The following is a 21,705-nucleotide window of genomic DNA, read 5'->3' as shown; positions in this document are numbered from 1 at the left end:
TTCTTCGCTAAGATTTTATTTTTATTTCTAATTGAGCAGCACTTATGAGAACAATTACATCAAACTACATGAAGGTGAAACATCTATCCTGATCTGTTCTAGATGTTGTCCTTCCTCAGAACCTCCCAGCTCCCCCTCTTCTCCATCGCTGTTGTTGATGAGACTAGACTGGTTCCTATGCCAGCTGTATGACTGGAATAAAGTTGAGGCTTCAACGTCTCTTAACGCTGTTTTCTTTGTGGATCAGATGCTGAAGGTGCTCAGGAGGGGAGAGTAAATGCTGCAGCTGATATGAGTCGTGGTGGCTTTAAGGAAGCTCATGGGAATCAGAAACAAACCGCCTGTTAAAGGGATCAGAAGGGACCATCAGACTGAGAGTGGTGCTGCTCTTAGGACGAGGAGAAGGCATCTTAACTTAATGAGACACTCCTAATGAGGAGCAGAGCATGAGGTTTAAGCTGCTGCAGAATCTTTCAGAATAAAGTCACAACAACAACGCCATAAAAAAGCATTCAGGATTCAGATCTGACACAAACAGAACTCCCTGATTAGGGGTTCTGGTGTTCTACAGGAGGATGCAGGAGGAGGAGGGCTTGGTTCTGAGCATGCTGACGAGGTTCAGGTTGATCTGGGCCGGGTTGAAGTCCTGCAGGTGAGACATACAGCTCTGCTGACCGTCGCTGTGCTTTTCTCTTGAGGTGACCCGGTACTGAGCCCTGATGTTCCTTAGAGGGTTGTAGGCCGGATCGATGTGTTCCGGACAGCGGAAGGCCTCCTGAATGACCGACCCCTCCAGGGACAGCGCCACAAAGCCATTCCTGAACGTCACCATGCGGACGACGGGGGAGTAGACGTACTGAACGTAGAGCAGGTTACCTAAAGGGAAAATAACAGAACTGTGGTCACAGATCCGAACCACTGGACAAGTTACAGAACAACAGCTGCGTCAATAGAATGGGTTCTGAAAACCATCCATCTAAAAAAAAAATATTAAAAACATGTTGCTTCATTTGTTTCACGAAGAACCATGGTTCCGCACTCTAACATTCCAAACGGGTCAGAACAAAAAACATCTCATCAGTCCTTCCGATATCAAATATCTCCACCCATCATTTAAGTTTGGTTGAAGGTTAAGATCCGAGGCCTTGTTCTTTCACTGAATGGATGGATTAAAGTTCTTTGCCTTGCAACAAAGTGGGATTTATTTTATAGTGTGCAGCTTTGTGGACTTTAAAGCAATCTAACTGAGCATGTTTTCATCAGCGCCACCCAGTGGTCAACAGTATCAGCTGGTCTGTTGTTGATTAAATAATGAAAACTGGAGCCTCTAATCATCCGTTACTCATGTTGGTACTCAGAGAGGAGGTCAACCATGCAGGGTTTTTCCTCCTAGATTAGAAAACTGTTTTACCTGAAGCCACATCCCAGACTTTGATGGTTCGGTCTTGTGATCCAGTGAAGACAAACTGGTCACTTTCAGAGAAGGAGGCACAGAGGACACCCTCGAAGAACAAACCCTGATCAGGAAACCAGAGCAGAGGAAACATTAACCTCCACATTAAACCTTCTCTGCTGTGGTCTGAAGCTCTCCGATCTCACCTTGTACTCCATGGTGTGGTCCAGAACAACTGGCTTCAGGGCCCACAGTCTCTGCGTGGCGTCCTGGGAGCCCACTAAGGCGTGGGTACCCCAGTTACTGGACGCAACACAGGTGACCCTGCTGCGATGCGGCTGCAGGTCGGAGCTGGCCGCGGTGCTGAAGTCGTGGAGCTTCACCTTCCCACAGTCCGTCCCATACAGCAACCTGCGGTCGGGCAGCAGGGCCATGGAGGACAGTGGCGATCGGAGGACTGATAGCATGGCCCTCCCCAGGGGCCCCTCCACGGTAGGAAAGTCATCTCTAGTGGTGATTTCAAAAAGACACACTGAGTCTTTGTAGGCCACAGCCAGGTGCTTCTCCTGTGAGCTGACAGCCAGGCAGAGCACCGGGGACAGGCTCTCTGGAGGAGGGATGCAGAGGGTCTCCTGGGGGAGCGTCAGCGGATAGATGAGGACGGTGCCGCTGGCCAGACCACAGAGGAGCAAACGTTTGTGCTGGGCCAGCTCCAAACAGCTGACCTCTGCAGAGACAGCCAAACGCTCCGACAGAGAACCTGCAGCATAAACAGGCTGGATCAGAGGAGGACCGGGAAGAAAAATCCAAAGGAGTAAGAACTGGATCAGAGTCCTGACCTGTGCGGTTGTTCCAGATCATCACCTCCCTCTGGCTCCGATGGTGGACATAGAAAACCTGATCTCCATTCTTGGTGATGACTGAGTGGGCGGAGCCTGCCGGGATGTGGGCGGGGGGTTGGTGGTGGGTGTCGTATTTCAGGCTCCATAGCAGAACTGAAGCTGCAGCGGACGAGGCCGACACCACGAACCCTTTGTAGAGGAGCAGGGAGGTGACCGGAGCGTTGCAGCCGCACAGGACGTCCAGTAGGAGGCCAGTGGTCACTGACCACACCTGACCAGGACAACACCTTTAATTTATACTGAGCCTGAGGGGTTCTTGTCTTCCTTTCACAACAAAAGCTTGATCAGTTATTCATTCAGTGCAGATTCACAATGAATCTTGTCTAATTTTACAAAGCTAATCCAATTTATATACAGGTTTACACCATTAATGATTGTCCTCTGGTTTATGCTTTACAAAAGTTCAGAATCAGAAATGCCTTTTTCCCATTTAGTGTTTTACACAAAATTGCATCCTTTGATGGGTTTTATCTGCTTTTCCTTCAATAATTTTTTTATTTCGTTTTTTTGCCAGGTCTTGGTTGAATAAAGGTTTAATAATAATAATAATAATAAAAATACACATATTAGGAATTTTCTTTGGTACTGAGGTGTACCACAAACAGTTAAAGAAAATAAATCCAGATATAAAAAAAAAAATATTAGAATAAATAAATGCTGGTTGTATATAAAGAACAAAATGGCAGTTATTAAACAATATCATTATAAAATTAGAGTGAAATTATATAAAACTAAACTTTTCTTTTTTGTTTCTCATTTTTGTTTGTGTTTGTTTTCAATGATTTTTCTCCTTTGGGATCTGTTTGCAGGGGGAGGGAAGACGCTGTTTTTTAGTGAGATGTTCTGCTTCTGATAGATCTCCTCCTCCTACCAGAGGAGGGCAGTTTGTGTCTGGGTGGGAGGCATCGGCTGCAATCTCACACTCGCCTCAGGGTTCTGGAGGTTTACAGGTCTAAAGACTGTAGCCAATCAACCCTCTCGTTGTATCATTTTTTAGCAATAACTAATATTTGGAAATGGAAGTTGACACATTTGCAAGGAGGCATATGTCAAATGTCATCATACCATTATGCTTTATATTCACAGCTAGGATGGACTGGTTTGGCTGCTTGAAGGAATTCCCATTGGTTAACATGTAGTTCGACTGCTGCCAGCCTCTATCTTCTCTGTAATTCCCCAGAGAAATATTGACTTGTAAACCTTATGACCTTACAGTATGTTGGTGCTTCTCTGTGACCATTTTGCTCTGATTGAATTTGGAAAGAAACCCTTTGTTCACTCAGCTCCCTCCTCCTGGAAATTATTACAGAAGACTTTTAAATCAACTCATCTTATCTCACAGAGTGCTTTTGCCTCAAAATTAGGTTGTTTTTCTTTTAACTAGGCACCATTTATTTGCTGCCTCTTGAACAGGACTTCCTTAGAAAAGAGGTTTTTAATCTCAGTAGTACTATCCTGGTTAAGGAAAGGTTATTCATATAAAATATTATTCATATATGAATGACAATGATTTTGAAAATGTATATATATATATTGAAGAACAAAATAATAAGAATAGTGTACAGTATAAATATAGGGGTGAGTATTTGCATGAGAGTTATGATAGGATATGAGTCATGATACAATGATATTTCAATATCACTATATATTGGGATATTTTTACCAGCTATCAAAATTAAATGTATAGCTAAAAAAGCAAGTACTGAATATGTTCATCAACAGCAAAAGGGCTTCACTGTCTCCAAACTTGCAGCGCAGAAGTAGCCTGTTTTCCCCTCATGGTTTTAGGAAAATTTGTTTTTTTTCAGGCCAATATATACACTCACCGGCCACTTTATTAGGTACACCTGTCCAACTGCTCGTTAACACTTAATTTCTAAGCAGCCAATCACATGGCGGCAACTCAGTGCATTTAGGCATGTAGACATGGTCAAGACAATCTCCTGCAGTTCAAAGCGAGCATCAGTATGGGGAAGAAAGGTGATTTGAGTGACTTTGAACGTGGCATGATTGTTGGTGCCAGAAGGGCTGGTCTGAGTATTTCAGAAACTGCTGATCTACTGGGATTTTCACGCACAACCATCTCTAGGGTTTACAGAGAATGGTCCGAAAAAGAAAAAAACATCCAGTGAGCGGCAGTTCTGTGGGCAGAAATGCCTTGTTGATGCCAGAAGTCAGAGGAGAATGGCCAGACTGGTTCGAGCTAATAGAAGGGCAACAGTGACTCAAATAACCACCCGTTACAACCAAGGTGGACAGAAGAGCATCTCTGAACGCACAGTACGTCGAACTTTGAGGCAGATGGGCTACAGCAGCAGAAGACCACACCGGGTGCCACTCCTTTCAGCTAAGAACAGGAAACTGAGGCTACAATTTGCACAAGCTCATCAAAATTGGACAATAGAAGATTGGAAAAACGTTGCCTGGTCTGATGAGTCTCGATTTCTGCTGCAACATTCGGATGGTAGGGTCAGAATTTGGCGTCTACAACATGAAAGCATGGATCCATCCTGCCTTGTATCAACGGTTCAGGCTGGTGGTGGTGGTGTCATGGTGTGGGGAATACTTTCTTGGCACTCTTTGGGTCTCTTGGTACCAATTGAGCATTGTTGCAACGCCACAGCCTACCTGAGTATTGTTGCTGAACATGTCCATCCCTTTATGACCACAATGTACCCAACTTCTGATGGCTACTTTCAGCAGGATGATGCACCATGTCATAAAGCTGGAATCATCTCAGACTGGTTTCTTGAACATGACAATGAGTTCACTGTACTCAAATGGCCTCCACAGTCACCAGATCTCAATCCAATAGAGCATCTTTGGGATGTGGTGGAACGGTAGATTCGCATCATGGATGATCTGCTGCAACTGTGTGATGCCATCATGTCAATATGGACCAAACTCCCTGAGGAATGCTTCCAGCACCTTGTTGAATCTATGCCACGAAGAATTGAGGCAGTTCTGAAGGCAAAAGGGGGTCCAACCCGTTACTAGCATGGGGTACCTAATAAAGTTGCAGGTGAGTGTATATATATATATATATATATATATATATATATATATATATATATATATATATATATATATATATATATATATATATATATATATATAGCAAAAACTATTCTAAAAATAATATATGTTTTTTTTTTCTTATTCTAAATGTATATAATCTTTTTCCATTGGAAAACTGTGTAACTTGCCTGCTCGAATCAATGACAAATTAGATAATTTCGAGATGAAGCTACATATCTAAATCTAAATGTTTTGCAGAGCACAAGGGCTCTAGTGGTTTCAAAGATTTTCTTCTGTTTCTTCACATTGTTTTTTGTTTTTTTATTTCTGTCTGTATATCTTGTGTTTATTCTGAAATGTTGTTATGGTTTCACAAGAAAAAAACGATTCTTGATTTTTGAGAGGATCCAATGCAGCAATTAGGTATAACAGAACGAGTCCAACAACAGTCTACATCTTCAAACTGGTGTATAGAAATGGCTGCACCTGTTGCTGTATGAAGAGTAAAAAAAAAAACTGATCGCTGTGTTTGATTCTCACTCGGATCAGCTGGTCTGCAGCTCCAGAGACGACGTGTCTGCAGTCTGAGGACACGCAGGCTGATAAAACCACGTCATCGTGCTGCAGGTCCAGGAAGCTTTCCGCAGAGACACCTGAGATGTTGAACAGACTCAGAGTCCTTTCACAGCCTGAAGACAACAGATAAACAGCAAAAAAGATTCAGGTTTCGATTCGATTCGGTTCCAAATTGAACCAGTTTATCTGTGGGACTTCTTCCTGATTCAGAACCAGTCTGGTTTCTGTGGCGGCTACCTGCATAAAGGATTTTCTCATCCTCAGAAACTGAGACCAGAGAGGGATGTGGAGGGAACTTGGTGACATTTTGACTTCCTGACCTGGAGATCTGCAGACAGAAAGATCATGTTCCCATGGTTACAGTAAACACCTTCAGCTGTTTGTACTGTAAGCTGTGATGGAAAATTTAAACTTAACATGAATAATTCTACAGCTGAATCCTGTTAATCCCATCTGTGATCATTTTTAATATTGCCTCAAACATTAAAATAGCCATAAAGAACCTCTAACACTTGTTTTATCTTATAAGGCATTCATCAGCGCATGTTTTAAATTATTATTTTTAGTAGTAGTAGTAGTGCTATAGTAGTATTCAAAAATACTTTCTTTTGGTTTATGCTTTATTGTGTATAGATAGATTTATGTTTGCCTATTCATTGTCATGAACAATTGTGTAGATTCAAATTGAGGTTTATTCATGTTAAAACATAATTTTTTTCTTTGATTAAACTGTTTTTTTGTAAATTGTCTTGAGATGAAGTGTGTTGTAAATAAACTGATTTGAATTATTTCTGTTTCATGTGTGTTTATTACTATCTGGGGATTAATTTGCTGGGCTCCAGGGCTGGTCCGGGAACCCCGGCGGACGGGGGCAGCGAGACCAGGGACCGTGCTTCCCCCTGGTACGGTAAGGCAGGCGGGGGGAAGCATACTGTTACCGTGTCGGGTTCGGTAGCTCCGTCCCCGACTGGCTCCTTCCCGGACCAGCCCTGGAGCTGACAGCTTGGTTCTGCTGCACTGTATTTCACCAAAATTCTGGAATTTTTTTTCAAATCCCCCTGGACATTGTTTTAGGTATGAAAAGTAGGACATGTCCGGGAAAAATATCACGTCTGGTCAGTGAGTGCTTGTTGCTATGATGCGTCTTTGCTCAGCAGCTTCGCTTGTTGTAAACCAACGAATCAGCGCACAGCTCATCTAAATGTTCATCAGCATACCATAAATGGAAGCAAACCTGTAGTTTCATTCCAGGGCTTATAACCAGGCTTGCATTAGGGCTTATAGAACAGCAAATATGTCATTCACAATGTTACACAGCCTATTCAGAGACCTTAAGGGCCAGGACCAAATACACTATAGAATCATTCTATGACCTCTTTAAAGAGTTGCATTAATTACGAAAACTCCCCTGATGCAGGAATCCGTCCTCCGACACCACAAACACCTTCCCCTGTTTAGGCGCCACCGCTGCCTTCACTGGTGTCAGGCTTCGAGTCAGCTTTATCACAGTCTGGGTCCCAGTAACCAGGTCAAATGTTTTGAACCGATTTGAGTCTGACAGAAACACCACATAATCCCCCAGAACCCCCAAAATCAGCGAGGCATCCTCGCTGCTGCAGAGCTGGATCTCTGATCCATCCGGCCTCCAAACCTTCACCTGCAACAAGATCACAGCTGTCACATTCTGAGGAAACACACCTGGGCTGGTCAGGACCAGGTCCAACAGGCATAGAGGCGCTAAGCCACAGCTGAGAAAGATAAACCTGTGGAGAAAAGGTCTAATTGTTCACCAGAGAGATCCCAAATGCCTAAAACTAAATTCATAATGACCTAAAACAGCAATTCAACACAAAAAACTGAATAATAAGCTGAAAACAGAACCAGGAGATGTAAAAATTTCAAAACATTTATCAGGATGCACAAAGAAACACAAACATTTGAGGAGAAGACCTGCTGACAGCAAGGAGACAGCAGGCTGACCTGGGACAGAGACAAATGCTAAAGACAGACACAAACACATCAGAGGCGCAGATTATTTTAAAAACACATAAAGCTGGAACTGATCTGGCCGATCAGACTCGGCCAGCTGCCTACCTGTGTCCAGGTCCAGGTGTAAACAAACAGCTCTGACACCTGCAGTTGCACTGAAGACGGGGCGGACCCAGCAGGTCCCGCCTCTTGGATGCAGTGGAGCTCTTGGCCACTCTTCAAGCTCCACCTCTTCAGGGAGCCATCTGCAGCCAATGAGAGACAGTGGGTGGAGCTTTCTATGATCTTCACAGACACAACGGCCACTAGGGAGCAAACAAAAGAACACAGTTGTGTTAATGTCCGAGCTGTGAAGTATTGATGAAGTCTTTGAACAGTTTTAAATCCTATCCACACAACAGTTTAGACTCACCTGCATGTCCCTGCAGAGCATGAACGAGCTGTCTGTCACTGAGGTCCCAGACCGCCACCATGCCGTCAGCTGAACCAGTGACCAGCAGCTGCAGTGCCACACTGATGTCCAAACAGAGCACGCCTGAAAACAGTGACACACAACGACTCTGGGAGCAGAACCAGAATACGGGCCTACCCAGTCTGGGCCTAATCTTTCATCTCTCACAGCTCTGACCTCCGTGTTGTGTAGTCAGTGTGTGCTGCAGCGCCCCCCCTGGCTGCTGCAAGAAGCTGCTCTTTGGTATCAGAACTGGTTCTAGACACGATTGGAGCCAGTCGTCGCACTGGCTGCAGATCTGACCAATCACAGACTTGAAGGTGGAGGACAGTGAGGAGAGTCGGGCCAGCAGCTCCGAGTAAAACAGAGACTGGTCTATAATCAGAGAAACATCACATCAGATTCAGGTCCGACGGGCCCAAATGTCCTAGTTGATCCATACCAACCCATGTGACCCGACAGGACATCTAGGCTGGGCTTCATCAGGACCAGAGCATCATGGACCAGTCTGGTTTCAGAGCAGTCCATGTATCTGGAGCACTGGTCCAGGTCGCTGATCAAGCTGGACACTCCACAGACTCGGCTCTTACAGTACAGCCACTCAGCACTGCCTGCACACACAGAACCACAGAGACACTGGATAAAATGGAGTAACAGGCTGGGAGTTTATGAGGGACAACCTGATGACAAAAACCTCCCAGATGGAAATAAACTTTATATAATTTCAGTCATAGAGTTAGAACTTCAATCCACTTGTTTTCTGAGTGTGGCCTTTGATACCATACTAACAGCTTATCTTGGATTTGCTTTACTCCCACCCCCTTAGGTTGGTTTTATTCCCATCTTAGTGGTTACTCTCAGTCTGTCCAACTCCAATCCTTCAGTTCCTCTCCCTCCTCATAACTTCTGGTGGACCTGTCCGGGGACCTCTTCTCTTTATCACCTATGTTCTTCCCCTTGGCAATTTTTTCCCCACGATTAACATTGGGTTTCATTGCTCTACCAATCTAGCAAGCCTAACTCTGAGGTTTCACCTTCCTCCAAAACTCCAAAGATTGTGTTTTTAAGACTACGTCTACGGTATATATTAACACAAACAGTATCAGAAATACAATTTCTTTTGATGATACTAAACTATTTATTGAAGGGTATATCATCTACAGAAATTATAGAATTGAATTAGGTAGTTAGAGTTGCACTCTAATACTCAGAATCACCTACCAGCAAAATTAGAACTGATCTGATGACATTTAACAATAAATTGTTATGGTTGCAAGATCATCTGCCTCAATGAAACCAGTACTTCTATGTTGCGGTTATCGACCACCAAATACATCTGGACTTACTCAAAATAATAATCAGCATGACCCTTAGTCTTACCGACTACTTCCTGCCGTAGTTCTTCCCACAGACCAGCATGCAGCAAGTGATGAGGCAACTCTTGGAGCTTTCTAACGTTAGCCAATCCTGCAGCGAACCACAATGGCTGGGGTGGGACCTTTAAAAGGGGAGAGCCAATCAAAAATCAGCCAAACATTTGTAAACTGCTATCAAAGGAAATGCATTAAATCAGACAGACACTTTGTTTATTCAAAGTAACCACATTATGATTTCTCCTGATTGCTGCTAGAGGAATCCTTGTACCTTCCTGTCTGACAGCAGCAGTGTCAGACCCGGCAGAGACGCAGGCTTCAGTTTACCAGACCAGCAACCCAGGAAATACTCCGCCAGGATCCTGTGAGTCCGCCCCCGTCTCTCTGGTGTGAGATAGCGGGCTTTTACTATCTCAGAGAGAAGCCTAAACAGAAATGGTTTTAGTAAAAAGTACAACAGAATAACCCAAAAGTCCCCTTTTGCTCATCCAATGAGAGACAGATTCAAATGAGAAGGATTGCGTACTTCGCTAGGAATCTCGAGCTTTAGCTGCAATGCTAAGTGACAAGTTCTGACTTTTTCTTGTTGGCTTCTGATGCCATCTGTGATGTGTAACACTGCCCAGTTATACTACCAATACTCTACTTTGCCCTTGGGAAACAAGAACAACTGAGGAAGTAAAGAATATTATTTTCTGGCTCTTCATCCAGTGTGGATGAAGTATTGTAGGACAAGATGCAGGCAAATGTCCTCTACAGCCACATGCTCATCCAGGAGGAGCAAGTCCTGAATGTCAATGCAATCAACTGGTTTTCCTAAGATAGACAACTTTCAACCTAATTGACTGCATGAGCTCATTGAATCATCTCTGCAAAGTGCCTTGAGATAGAAAATATCCTGAATTGGCTCTGTATAAATAAACGGAATTGAATTGAAACTGTAGAGCTTCATTAAGAACCATGACCCTGATCAATCAACCAAAGAGGAAACAGCAAGTTAGATCAGATCAACCTAACAATCTCATTGAGGACCAGAAGTTAATTCAGCTGTGGGAACTCTGCATCATCAGCTCACATCTCCTAGATTCTCAACATCTTGAGTTTTACTTAGTTCCAATAGAGGTCCAATATCTGATGATCAGTTTACCGGCTACGGAAGGCAATGACAGCAACTCCGTCAGTCCAACGCTCCTCCAGCTGGTCATTGAGGTCCCACTTGAGCCGGGCCCACAATATTGGGGGCAGCCGGATCAACGAAGGGGTCGGAGGGAGGGAATACCTGTATACCTCACAGATGATATCATCATCCAGGGACATGACATCACGCAGTTCTGCCTCCAACAGGCCTCTCCTGTAGCATAGAGAGTAAGACATGTCTAGATTTAATGGGTCACCATGAGATGATGTTGAAGCAACCTTCTTGTCCATCTATGGTTTCAAGTCAAGGAGGGTAATCCAAACCCTTTGCCCACTACAGAGGCCCTGAGGTCCTCTGAGACCAGAGGGGATATGGAGAACCTATAGGTAGTACTTAAAGTCAGTTCCTGTCATCTGACAAAAGAATATAACTATAACATATTGACCACTTAAGATAAAACCGGCAGATTTTTTTTTAGGCTCCTCACAACATCATACTGCTCAACGTATTGTCAAACCGACATAAACTCCCTTATTGTTTCCCAGACATAAACCTCAACCTCACCTGGCTGATACAATGTATCCCAAGGCCCCGCCCACCAGTTTCTTTCCATGTTTGTCCTCCAGTTTTAGGAGGCGGCATGACATCACTTCCTGTATGCTGCTGCCCAGCAACAGCTCTGATGGTGGTGTGAAGGAAGTCCAGCGTTTGGCGGTGGAAAGGAGGAGTTTAAGGTGGAGAGGAGAACCAGTGGCCTTGAAGTTCTGCAGCATAGCTTCTTTCTGCTGGCGGGTCAACGTCCGCTGAAACGCTTTCAGATAGGACTCTATAATCTGTTCCCCTTCATCACGAGACAGATGGTCCACCTCAAAGAGACACCCAGCAGCACCAAGCTTCAGCCGAAGGTTAGCAAACGCCTCACTGGTGGTGTCCATAGAGACAAGAAGGTGAACGTTGGGAGGGATATCTGTTGGTAGCCAGTGCAGTTTGTGAGCCTGATGTTCATCTGCAAGCTGCTCCAGAGAGTCTAAGATGATGAGCAGAGTCTGTCCCTCCTGAGAGACGTCTTCCAGCATGGTCTTGAAGAAATGTTGCAGCTCCAGGTGAGAGCTGACTGAAAGCAGAGGGGGTGGAGCCAGGCCACACGCTAGACAAACCTGTAGGCAGATGCTGTGGAGAACATGGTTGATGTTGGGTCTGTGTGGGTGATTAGCAGCCAGCAGTCTGATCACCAGCACCACCTTGGCCTCCAAGACGCCTTGCATCTCCTGCGCCAGTTTGCACACGAGAGTGGTTTTTCCCATCCCAGCAGCACCGTGGATCACCAGCAAGCCATGATTGGCTGTGGTTGACTCCCACAAGGTGACACTAATCTTTCCCAGAAGCCCATCTCTGCCATTGACACCTTTGCTCAACTCAGAGGCCATTGTAGAATGCTGCCTCACCTCTTCAACCAGCCAATCATATTCTTCTTCCTCTTTCTCTGTGCTCCCCCAGATCTTCCTCTTTCTCCCACCATCCACTGAGCCAACTTCCACTCCGATTTGGGTTGTCATCTGGGTGACAAACTGTTGACAGATGTTATCCAGGTACTCAGCATGCTCCTTGCGCTTTGGATCAATGCGTCCTTTGCTTAACTCTACACAGTGCAGATTGAGGACCTTCTTAGAAGTGTCATACAAACGTGACTTGAGCCCGGTAAGGAGTTCCTGAGCTTCAGCATCCAGTAGCCCGTCCAAAGTGAGGTCCATGAGCTTGGCCAGACGTTTGGGTCTCTCCTTTATCCTCTGTCGGGGGATCTCCCGGACAAAGAGCAAAGCCGACGATTTGCAGCCGTTCCTCCAAAAGCCCTCATGGAACTCTCTTTCAGTGACTGAATAAGAAGCAGAAGAATTTAGTCTTGTTAAACAAAAAGGAAAAGTTGAGAGATGTGTCTATACTCTTACCTGATGAGTAGAAGAGTTGTTTTTGCTCAGCTGTGATGTCTCCAGCATCCTCAGCCTCAGTGGCTGCAGTGCGCAGCAGCTTCAACAGCTGACTTTCAGTGAAGCGCCAGGACAGAAGATCGTTGTCATGAAGTTTCTCAACCTCAGGTCGGAGATCACTATAGTGTGGATATCGAGCAGTGACTGGTTGGAGGATGTAAGTGGGTGGAACAGAGTTGTTGTCCTTCAGAAACCACTCTTGCAGTTGCTGAACACCTTCCGGGTTTTTGTTAAGCTTAGAAAGAAGGATCTCAAACTGCTTTTCTGGGATGAAATGGGGAAGTGCTCGGTGGCCGTACCTGTTCCCTAGCAGGCCCTTCATGAGTCAGACATGAGGAAACAGGAAGAAGATAAAAAAAAAAGAAAATGTTATTTCAAAGGGGGTTATTTCTAAGGGGTGTTTGGAGAACATGATAAAGGAGGAACATGCGCTCTTCTCATTCAAGCTGTTAAGCACGGTCTAAATTGTAGCAGCACAACCAAAGACCATGAAGAACATCCAGCACTCACCACAAAGGCTGGACCAGCAGAAACTCTTTTACAGCTCTGGATCTCCTGCAGGGAGATCTCACAGTCTTCATGGTCTCCAAACAGGATGTTCTGAATCCCCCAGTTTAGATCCACCACCTAGACAGGAAGTGATTTCACTTTCTGATCAGTGATTACAACAACTCAAAAGATGCAGATCGCACACAGAAGGAGTAAATGAGACTTCAAGTATCCCATGTTTCGATATTGAATTTCATCAGCTTGTGAAGTTTCTCTCTCTTCAAGTAATAAATTCACTATAAAGTTTTAACAAACTACAGGAAGTTAATTCAAAGAGTTTAGGAGGAACACACAGGTTGCCTTTAAGGAACAAACTTAAGTTGTTATTTTCTTGCTCTGGTCATTGGTGTGAAACATCACAGCCATTGGCGGCTCCAGAATTGTTTCATAGGGGTTGCCAGATGGGGCCACTGAAAATCTTGAGTTGGCACACTGAAACTAAAAGCCATAATTTCAGGGTTTGAACCTACTATTGTGGTAAATCTGCCTGTACAAATCATGAAGACTTAAGTAAAAATCTACTCATATCTTGGTTTATTGTTTGACTTTTAATGTTACCTCGTTGGCTTTGCATAATGGGATGAAATTCTACACTGATGCCACGGCAATTTACACTGGCAAGTGGGTTGGTCGGGGCATTTAGCACCACTGATCACAGTGCTGCAGGTTTTAACTGACCTCAAAGACCAGTCCCAGACTGCGACAGAAGGACTGGACCTCTGGGTAAGCTCTCTCCAGCAGAGCTTTCCTCTCGCCGCTCATATCTGCACAGAAATTAAAAAGCGGTTCATTATGTCTACCTCAGAAATCAGTGAAAACCAAAAACTTTCCATTTATAACAGATTTCATGTCATTTAACTGGTTTTCTGGTGAAGACTTGGAACATCCCAGTTAATGTTGGAGAACTTTTGCTTGGTGAAACTAACCAAGGTAGCTAATCTATATAGCTGTATTAAATGACACAATCCACTGTCACAACATGCTCTTTCAAAAAGAGTAAAAATCTGCAAGTAAAAGGGTTCCCTTAGATAGAAACTTCAAACCTATCAGAGGTGAATATTTGCATGAACTGACTGGTATATATATAAAAAAATCCTCAGTCTTATTTGACAAGAAAATTATCTGTGGTCTCCAGATCGGAGAACAAATGCAAAAACTTAATCTTGCAAACGCAGCTGACAGAGCAAATTACTTTTTAAAGGGTCATCACTACAAATATGGAGAAGCTACTTTCTAATCTCCTTATAACACCTTATCCGGTGCCTTGAGATTAAATGTGATGCTGAATAGATGCTTTACAAATAATTTACGTTCACCAGATCATACTTAAATAAACTTAAGTTCCTCAGATTTCTCTGATCTCTGAGACCACAGAGTGAGAGGTTCCCATGTTGAACTGCTTCAAGACTGACTGAGAACCTCCTCCATGATGCTGCAGAATTTCTTCACAGTTTGCTTTATTTGTACATTTTAAAAAGCTGTAGAGTAAAACTCCATATAGAACCTGTTTCTGCATACCAGAATCAGGTTCTACATGGATTTTCTGCAGACTGAGACTGCAATCTGAACTCAAACTAACAGAAACTGACCTGTAAAGGTGGAGCTGACGAATACTCGAATCATGTTGCTCTTTGTCCTCTGAGCTCCATCACAGTAGCCTCTCAGGATGTCCTGCAGACCAGAGCTCTGTCCTCCTTCTCCAGCCATCTCATCAACCTCCTTGCTGTCTGCTTCTTCTTGTTCTCCTGCTTCTTTCTGATCACGGTGTCTCCGCTGCAGCCTGTTGTTTCCATCTGAGGGTTTCATCCACAACAACCTGCTCTCCCGGAGGAGCAACAGTTTAACTCAGCATTACCCTGTTTACACATGTCGTTAAGAAGCAGCAAAACGGATCTGGATTCAGCCACTCCTGAACAAACGAACCTGGATTTATTCAGCTGCCTCTTCATTGCTGCAGCTCAGTAAACCTCAACATCAGTAGTTTTTGGTCTGAGGTCACGTTTAGTTTTCATTGAAATGGAAGTCAGAATCAGAAAAGTTTTAGAAATAACATTAATTATTAATAATATATTAATATTTATTTATATGTAGGATCAATCTTATTTTAATGGAGGTAAAATTAAGCTTATTGGACTTTTTGATTTTATTTCAAACGTTTAAAAACTTTGTGATGCAAATATTTTTATTTGTACTGCCAAATTTTTATATCAAACATTCTCAGAATCATTGACATGGGCAGACAGATGGACTAATAGACGGATGTTTTCCCTAAAATAAACTGAAATGACAAAACAGATTGAACTGGAGAAGGAATTTCAGGAACAAACTTTTTCCCCCTCCCCAACCTGAGTGTTTTTAGAGCAGGAAGTCCCAGGGGGGCGCCGCTCACAGCTTAGCTTAATTACAGCAAAGAGGGCAGATGAAGAGCAGGATAACAAACAGTTACAACATGTCAGCCGGTGAATCACAGCTTAATGCTCTCATTAAGGTCCTAGATCAGTTTTGAATAGAAAACAGGTCTAAAGATTCACAGGTTCGCTGTTTACAGAAACATACAAAAATAAAATAAATTATTCTTCCACTCTAGAAAAGCCAAATCTGATCTATGAATTTCCTTTATTTATTTAGTTTTACATTTTAATATATGTATTCTTGCTTGTTTTATTTTATTTTACTTCTTCAGATATGTATTTCATTGTGTCATATTTATTGTTTTGTCCAAGTTTGGAAATCTATTTATTAAGTTTTATTGATTTTAATATATTTTACTAATTCAACCTAATGACCTTTTATTCTAATTCACTGTTTTTTTTTTACCTCTTTCCCCTTTATAAATTAAGGTTGTTTGAATAATAAGGTTTATTCTATTAAAACATACATTTTCACGTATATTGTGTTACTGTAATTTAAATCTGAAATAGCAGACAAACTTTTTGTCTGATATCAAACTTGTTTCAGGTTTGTAAACCAAGCAGAACTTAAATGATCTGGTAATAACATAACCTCAGTAAAGGTCTGTAATCTTCATCCAAGCTCGTTAGCAGAAGACTCCTGAGGATATATTAAAACACTTTTCTCCCTTTTTGTACTGATCTGTCATTAAACGTGTTCTTAAGGTTTAAACCAGTGGGTTTTTTAGGCTTTTATGTTAAAACAGAGACGGGATGTTTTTGAAATGTGATGTTGATTCATGTCCAGCTATTGTTCTTATTGTGTTATTATGTCTAAGGCTGTTTGTTCTGCAGATTTACCCCCAGGCTGTTTTTCTATCTGCAGCTCTCTGAGGACGTTGCAGCATCAAGTCCATCGGGGAAATTTCAATTGTCTTTCAGTTTACCAACCAACTTACCGAGGAACAGCCGCAGCCTCTCCACATGTTTCTGAAAAGAAATAAGCTCCACTGAAGCCAAGGACTGGAGTCTTTGAGGCAAAATCAGGTTGTGAACCAATCAGAGATTGGCATTGTAGAGTCACCTAGTTATCTCCACACCATGTATTGGTATGTATTTCTTCAGCCTAACCACTGAACCAGGAGAGTCCAACCTGCACAATGAACTCAGCTGTGCTGATTGAACAAAAATATGGTATGAATATGACTTGGTGACTCCACGATGCCCATCTCTAGACCAAATAACTTGCCATCAATCAGAGCCCAAAAGGAAGAAGCTAATTTTTCAGCACCTTCCAGTGATGAGGACTTGAGATACCCGACTCCTGAAAGATATGTAGTAAAAATAATAACTAAAGACATGAAATAGAGACTTAAGCTGTTTTCTTTCCAGTCCTGAAGAAATAGTTCTGGGGTAAGATCGAGTTCAATAACTCAGCAGGTACTAAAACATCACTCTTTTGCCAGCTTGCAAAGAAAGATGATCCTCTACTCTTTATGACACATAGAGAGCCTGTTTAATTGTTTTTGTGATGCGGCTGTTTACCACTCTCTGCTCTGCTCCACTCTGTTGTTTTGAAAGAGCAGAAGCACCTTTCTCTTTGATTACTTATTCCTCCCAGGTGTGATCTTGCCTATTAATACATGCTTCTCTCTGTCAGTCTTCACCAGACTGTCTCCTCCTTGCCTATGTGAGGTTCTCTCCAGTGAATGTGTGCAACACCAACCTTCCTGTGTTATTGTACTTGCCCTGCCATCACCGGATTCTTTTTGCCATCTTACTCTGGTCTCATCTGTACAGCCTCGGCCTGTCACCAATCAGATTTACATGTCTCCAGCCTCCTCAAAGATAGTTACTGTATCAGCTTGTTCAGCCATCATCTGCCTGCATAAAGCCTGTTTCCAGCCTGTTCAGCCATCATCCACCTATTCAAAGCCTGCTTAAAGCCTGCCATTCGCCTCTCAGCCATCATCTGTCTGCTCAAAGAGTCATGATCTTGACATTGATGCCTGGTCTGATCACTCATTTAACACACCTGCTTAGCTTCGCCCAGTTCTCATTACCTGCTTACCTGATGACCCTGCATTAGGTTCTATTTACCCAGCTTCAGACCAGTCATCAGTGCCAGATAATTTCAAGCTTAGCGTTCCTGTGTTCGGACTGCCTGATCCTGACCCGTTCTACCTCTCAACCTCTGAGCCTGCCCGTTCCCATCTGATCTGTTTGCCTGAATTGTCTTCAATTTCCTGTCTGATCCCTGCCTGCTTGTGTACCGAGGGGAACCCTTTCCCAACCACTGAGTCTGCCTGCCCTTGTCCAGCCTGTCAGCCCCATTTCGTATGGAACCTGGAACTGTTACCCTACTCCGCCTTGGATTCTCCTTCATTGTCTCACCAGATCTCTGCCCTCCTGGGTCTCAAAAACCGACCATCTTCAACAACAGCTTTGGCTTCACAGTCTGTATTATCCTGCCTACATTTATCTGCATTAGTTCTGATCTCCTGCTTGTCCTCTGACCTCCAATACATCAGTATCTGGGACTCGCTGTGTGACAACCGCTGCCCGGAACAATCCGCTTCCTCTGGACTCAGACTGAACTATAAGACGAGTTAGTGACTCACTTGTTTACGTTCATCCACTTCCAGAAAGATGTGGTCACTAACCTGCTGTCTCCACCTTCAGAGGTTCATACCTTAAATGTCGACGCCGTCCACCCGATTCTGTTGTTAACACAAATAAAAATAATAATTGTTGTGGGTGGATTTTTTTGTATACTTAATTTTTTTGCATCCTTAATTTATTGTAAAATCGTTATAATCTATTTTTATGGTTATCTACTTCTATTATTTCACTATATAGTTTGAATATGGGTATTTTATTGTTCAAAAACTTTAGAAGGAAAGATAAACAGCAGAGATGAAAAGCCGCTACATGTGGTGACCGCGTCCCAGTACTCGCTCTTTCATCCTTACATACTTCAATTACAAGTTTCCTGTCATTGGTATGAGCTCTTAGTGAGTATGAGCCCTTAGTATTTTAAGTTTAAGTAAGTTAGTGCTTTAATCATTTTTTCAGATCGGTCTTTCGCTTTTATAAAAGACGATTAAATTGTTGCGCTGTTCTGTGCAGACTGGGTATGAGCCCATAGAAGCACTGTTGAAGTTTATACCTGCTGTGGCCAGTGGGGCATATTCTTCAAACATGGGGGCAGCAGTCAATATAATCAGTGGAAATGCAGTAAAAGAAACAAGTTGATGTCACACTTTCAAAATAACCAGGCTTAGTACTATAAACAATCTTGATAAACAGTTGTCACACTAATAATATCTATGATCCAGCTATGCTGTGACCAAGATGGTGCCCTAAGTAGTCACTTTGAGTACATCTGTAAATCCAACCACTTCAATCATGTAAAATACAGTGATAAAGACAGTACTTGCACCTGCTCGGCAATTACTGCAATTAACAACTTTTGATTGTCTTAAACATACAAAAACGAGCAAAGCTAAGAAGCTAATTATCAGTCATGTTAGCAAGCCTGTTTATGCAATTTTAACCCCACTGGAAAGCCAACCTCGTGCCTCCTACAAAAAAACTCCCTTATTGACTCAATGCACAATTATCTGGAAGCAGTTCCAGACAATGTTTTGATGGAAGAAGATTTCACTTCACTCCCGGTCACGCCATGTCCCTCTCCTGTTAGTCAGCTAAGGCATTTTGGGCAATGATACTTTCATAGTCCTATCCCATAGTAATTCTGATATAAAAAAGGCTGTACAAGAGCACACTAAACATATCACATCAGTGAAAGAGTCTATTAATAGTTTCTGTGCAGAGATAAACAATATCAAGGACAGAGTTGTAAACAATGAAATGCAGATTAAAAAACAACCCAAGGCAAATGCTGGATGTCCCATTGAGATTAAAGCTCTGCAGGTGTTTGCAATGAAAAGAAAACACAAATTCTGACCTCTGTGATAAAGACTATATTTTTCTAATCTTCGAGGCCGCTCACTCTGCCTATATTAGAGTCAATGTGTAGTCGCCCAACTATCAAATTGAAAACAAACCTTTGTTTACAGGTTAGAATAATGTTTAGCGCATTGGCTGTGCAAATATCCAGGTTCATCTATTATTCATAGGAGTGATTTTGATAACAGCAATAACTGATGGCCTTCCAGGAGTTTAGTCTATTTCTGCTTTCTGTGCAGCTCTTCATTTCATATTAGACTCAATTCGCCTGGGAGTTCAGTCATGGCTGACAGAGAAATATTTATGTCAATTGGCAAATGACACTGCTGACTTTCTCAGGGATGCTTTTCAGTGACAAAAGTCTCCAGTCCTTTTCAAAAGGCCTTTTCCTTAACCGAAACAAATGTGAATTTTTCCAGCCTTCATTAATGAAATCCCTGTATGAAATTCTGTGATATTAGGATCAATAAAAATAAATAACTCAGATGTTACAAACTTCTCTCCTATTCAAAAAATCCTTAATGAAAGGCTGCAGAGAGACCTGAAAGGGAAAGTTCTGCTTTCAACGTTCGAGTGAATCACATGTCTGCCCAATGCTCCTCAGAATCTACATGTTGATAAAACAACTTGTAAATCTATTTAGAAAATATACACCGTATTATGTGGAAAAACAAAACCCACTACTTAAGAAAATCTGTCCCTTTAAGTCTTATTTTCTTTATTTTGATGCATTAAATAACACCTTAAAGATTAACTGGATCACAATGTATATATATAAAAAACAACCTTTATCTGGAATTCTATTCCTAATTATATATTCTCAAATTTTGCAGGACTTAACTCTGCTGCTCTGGAAATGTAACTTTACAAAAACACAGAGCTTGATTTATAAACATAATTTTTCTTCATAGAGTTCCTTTATTTGGAATAACTATTATATTGTTTGTAAAACCAAAACAGTATCTCTGAATAACTGATGTAACAACAGAAACAATATATTCCTTATAAGCTGTTTTATCAGAATCTGTGATGAAGATTCATGATTTGTAATACATCTCCCAGCCAGTCTGTTTTTGAGTCTTTACAAGAATAGGGCCAATATTTTAGCTTCTTTGATTGGTCTCCAAATTCATTTCAGTTTATTTATATATCGCCAATTCACAACACATGTCATCTCAAGGCACTTTACAGTTCACCAGATCATACAGTCAAATTGATTCAAAGTTTTCTATCTAAGGAAAACCAGTTGATTGCATCGACTCATTGAGCGACAGTGGAGAGCAAAACTCCCTTTAAACAGGAAGAAACCTCCAGCAGAACCAGGCTCAGTGTGAGCAGCAGGCCTGAGCTCAATTCGTTGCAGTGGCTGCATTACAGCAGTTCCAGTGACAGTTCCGGTGGCTCGTTGGCTCAATGTGGCTTGTTGCAGCAGTTCCGTTGGCTCGTTGTGGCTCGTTGCAGCAGTTCCAGTGACAGTTCCGGTGGCTCGTTGGCTAGTTGTGGCTCGTTGCAGCAGTTCCAGTGACAGTTCCGGTGGCTCGTTGGCTCGTTGTGGCTCATTGCAGCAGTTCCAATGACAGTTCCGGTGGCTCGTTGGCTTGTTGTGGCTCGTTGCAGCAGTTCCTGTGACAGTTCCGGTGGCTCGTTGTGCCTCGTTGCAACAGTTCCTGTCGCAAATCCGGTGGCTTGTTGTGGCTCGTCGGCAAATGGCATGGCGTATTACTGGCAACAGCCACTAAATTATTTTTTCATTTATTTTTTTTTATTTTGTTTTTGGTATTTAATTATTTTTTTTTTGTATTTTTCTTGCCGTTTTGTGGAAAATGACCCATTTATAGCAGTTCCAACTAGATAGTGTTTTTTTTTTTATATTGTAATGTAATTGCTAAATAAACTGCATTAAAACTTTTAGAATGTCATAATGTTTATAATTTACTTGATGGAACGGGAGTAGTTTATTTGCCAATAA

At 42.5% G+C, this 21,705-nt stretch overlaps 1 protein-coding gene across 1 annotated transcript; it reads right to left on the bottom strand.

Moving 5' to 3' along the window:
- nwd1 (NACHT and WD repeat domain containing 1) lies at positions 1 to 15,208 on the bottom strand. The gene is made up of 19 exons (XM_038297190.1): positions 14,964 to 15,208; positions 14,053 to 14,138; positions 13,336 to 13,452; positions 12,787 to 13,141; positions 11,405 to 12,713; positions 10,850 to 11,053; positions 9,974 to 10,127; positions 9,710 to 9,827; positions 8,776 to 8,940; positions 8,507 to 8,704; positions 8,291 to 8,413; positions 7,984 to 8,180; positions 7,298 to 7,546; positions 6,127 to 6,217; positions 5,854 to 6,002; positions 2,233 to 2,506; positions 1,600 to 2,153; positions 1,412 to 1,517; positions 1 to 876 (listed from the first exon to the last, which is right to left on the bottom strand). Exons 1-19 carry the CDS (start codon positions 15,178 to 15,180, stop codon positions 566 to 568), a joined length of 4,977 nt encoding a protein of 1,658 aa, XP_038153118.1. The 5' UTR covers positions 15,181 to 15,208; the 3' UTR covers positions 1 to 565.
- Between the last annotated feature and the right edge of the window lie 6,497 nt (positions 15,209 to 21,705).

This window comes from Cyprinodon tularosa, unplaced genomic scaffold (assembly GCF_016077235.1).
Source record: "Cyprinodon tularosa strain WSP-4 unplaced genomic scaffold, ASM1607723v1 ctg385, whole genome shotgun sequence".
In the NCBI taxonomy this organism is placed as follows: domain Eukaryota; kingdom Metazoa; phylum Chordata; class Actinopteri; order Cyprinodontiformes; family Cyprinodontidae; genus Cyprinodon; species Cyprinodon tularosa.
This window is presented reverse-complemented; position numbering and strand designations above follow the sequence as displayed.

Excerpts from the sequence above, each read along its gene's own strand:
- nwd1 (XM_038297190.1), bottom strand. The coding sequence starts at position 15,180 with ATGAAACCCTCAGATGGAAACAACAGGCTGCAGCGGAGACACCGTGAT. Across the intron at positions 8,414-8,506 it reads ACTGACTACACAACACGGAG|GCGTGCTCTGTTTGGACATC; the intron begins GTCAGAGCTGTG and ends CACTGTTTTCAG. Across the intron at positions 8,181-8,290 it reads TGCTCTGCAGGGACATGCAG|CCGTTGTGTCTGTGAAGATC; the intron begins GTGAGTCTAAAC and ends GCTCCCTAGTGG.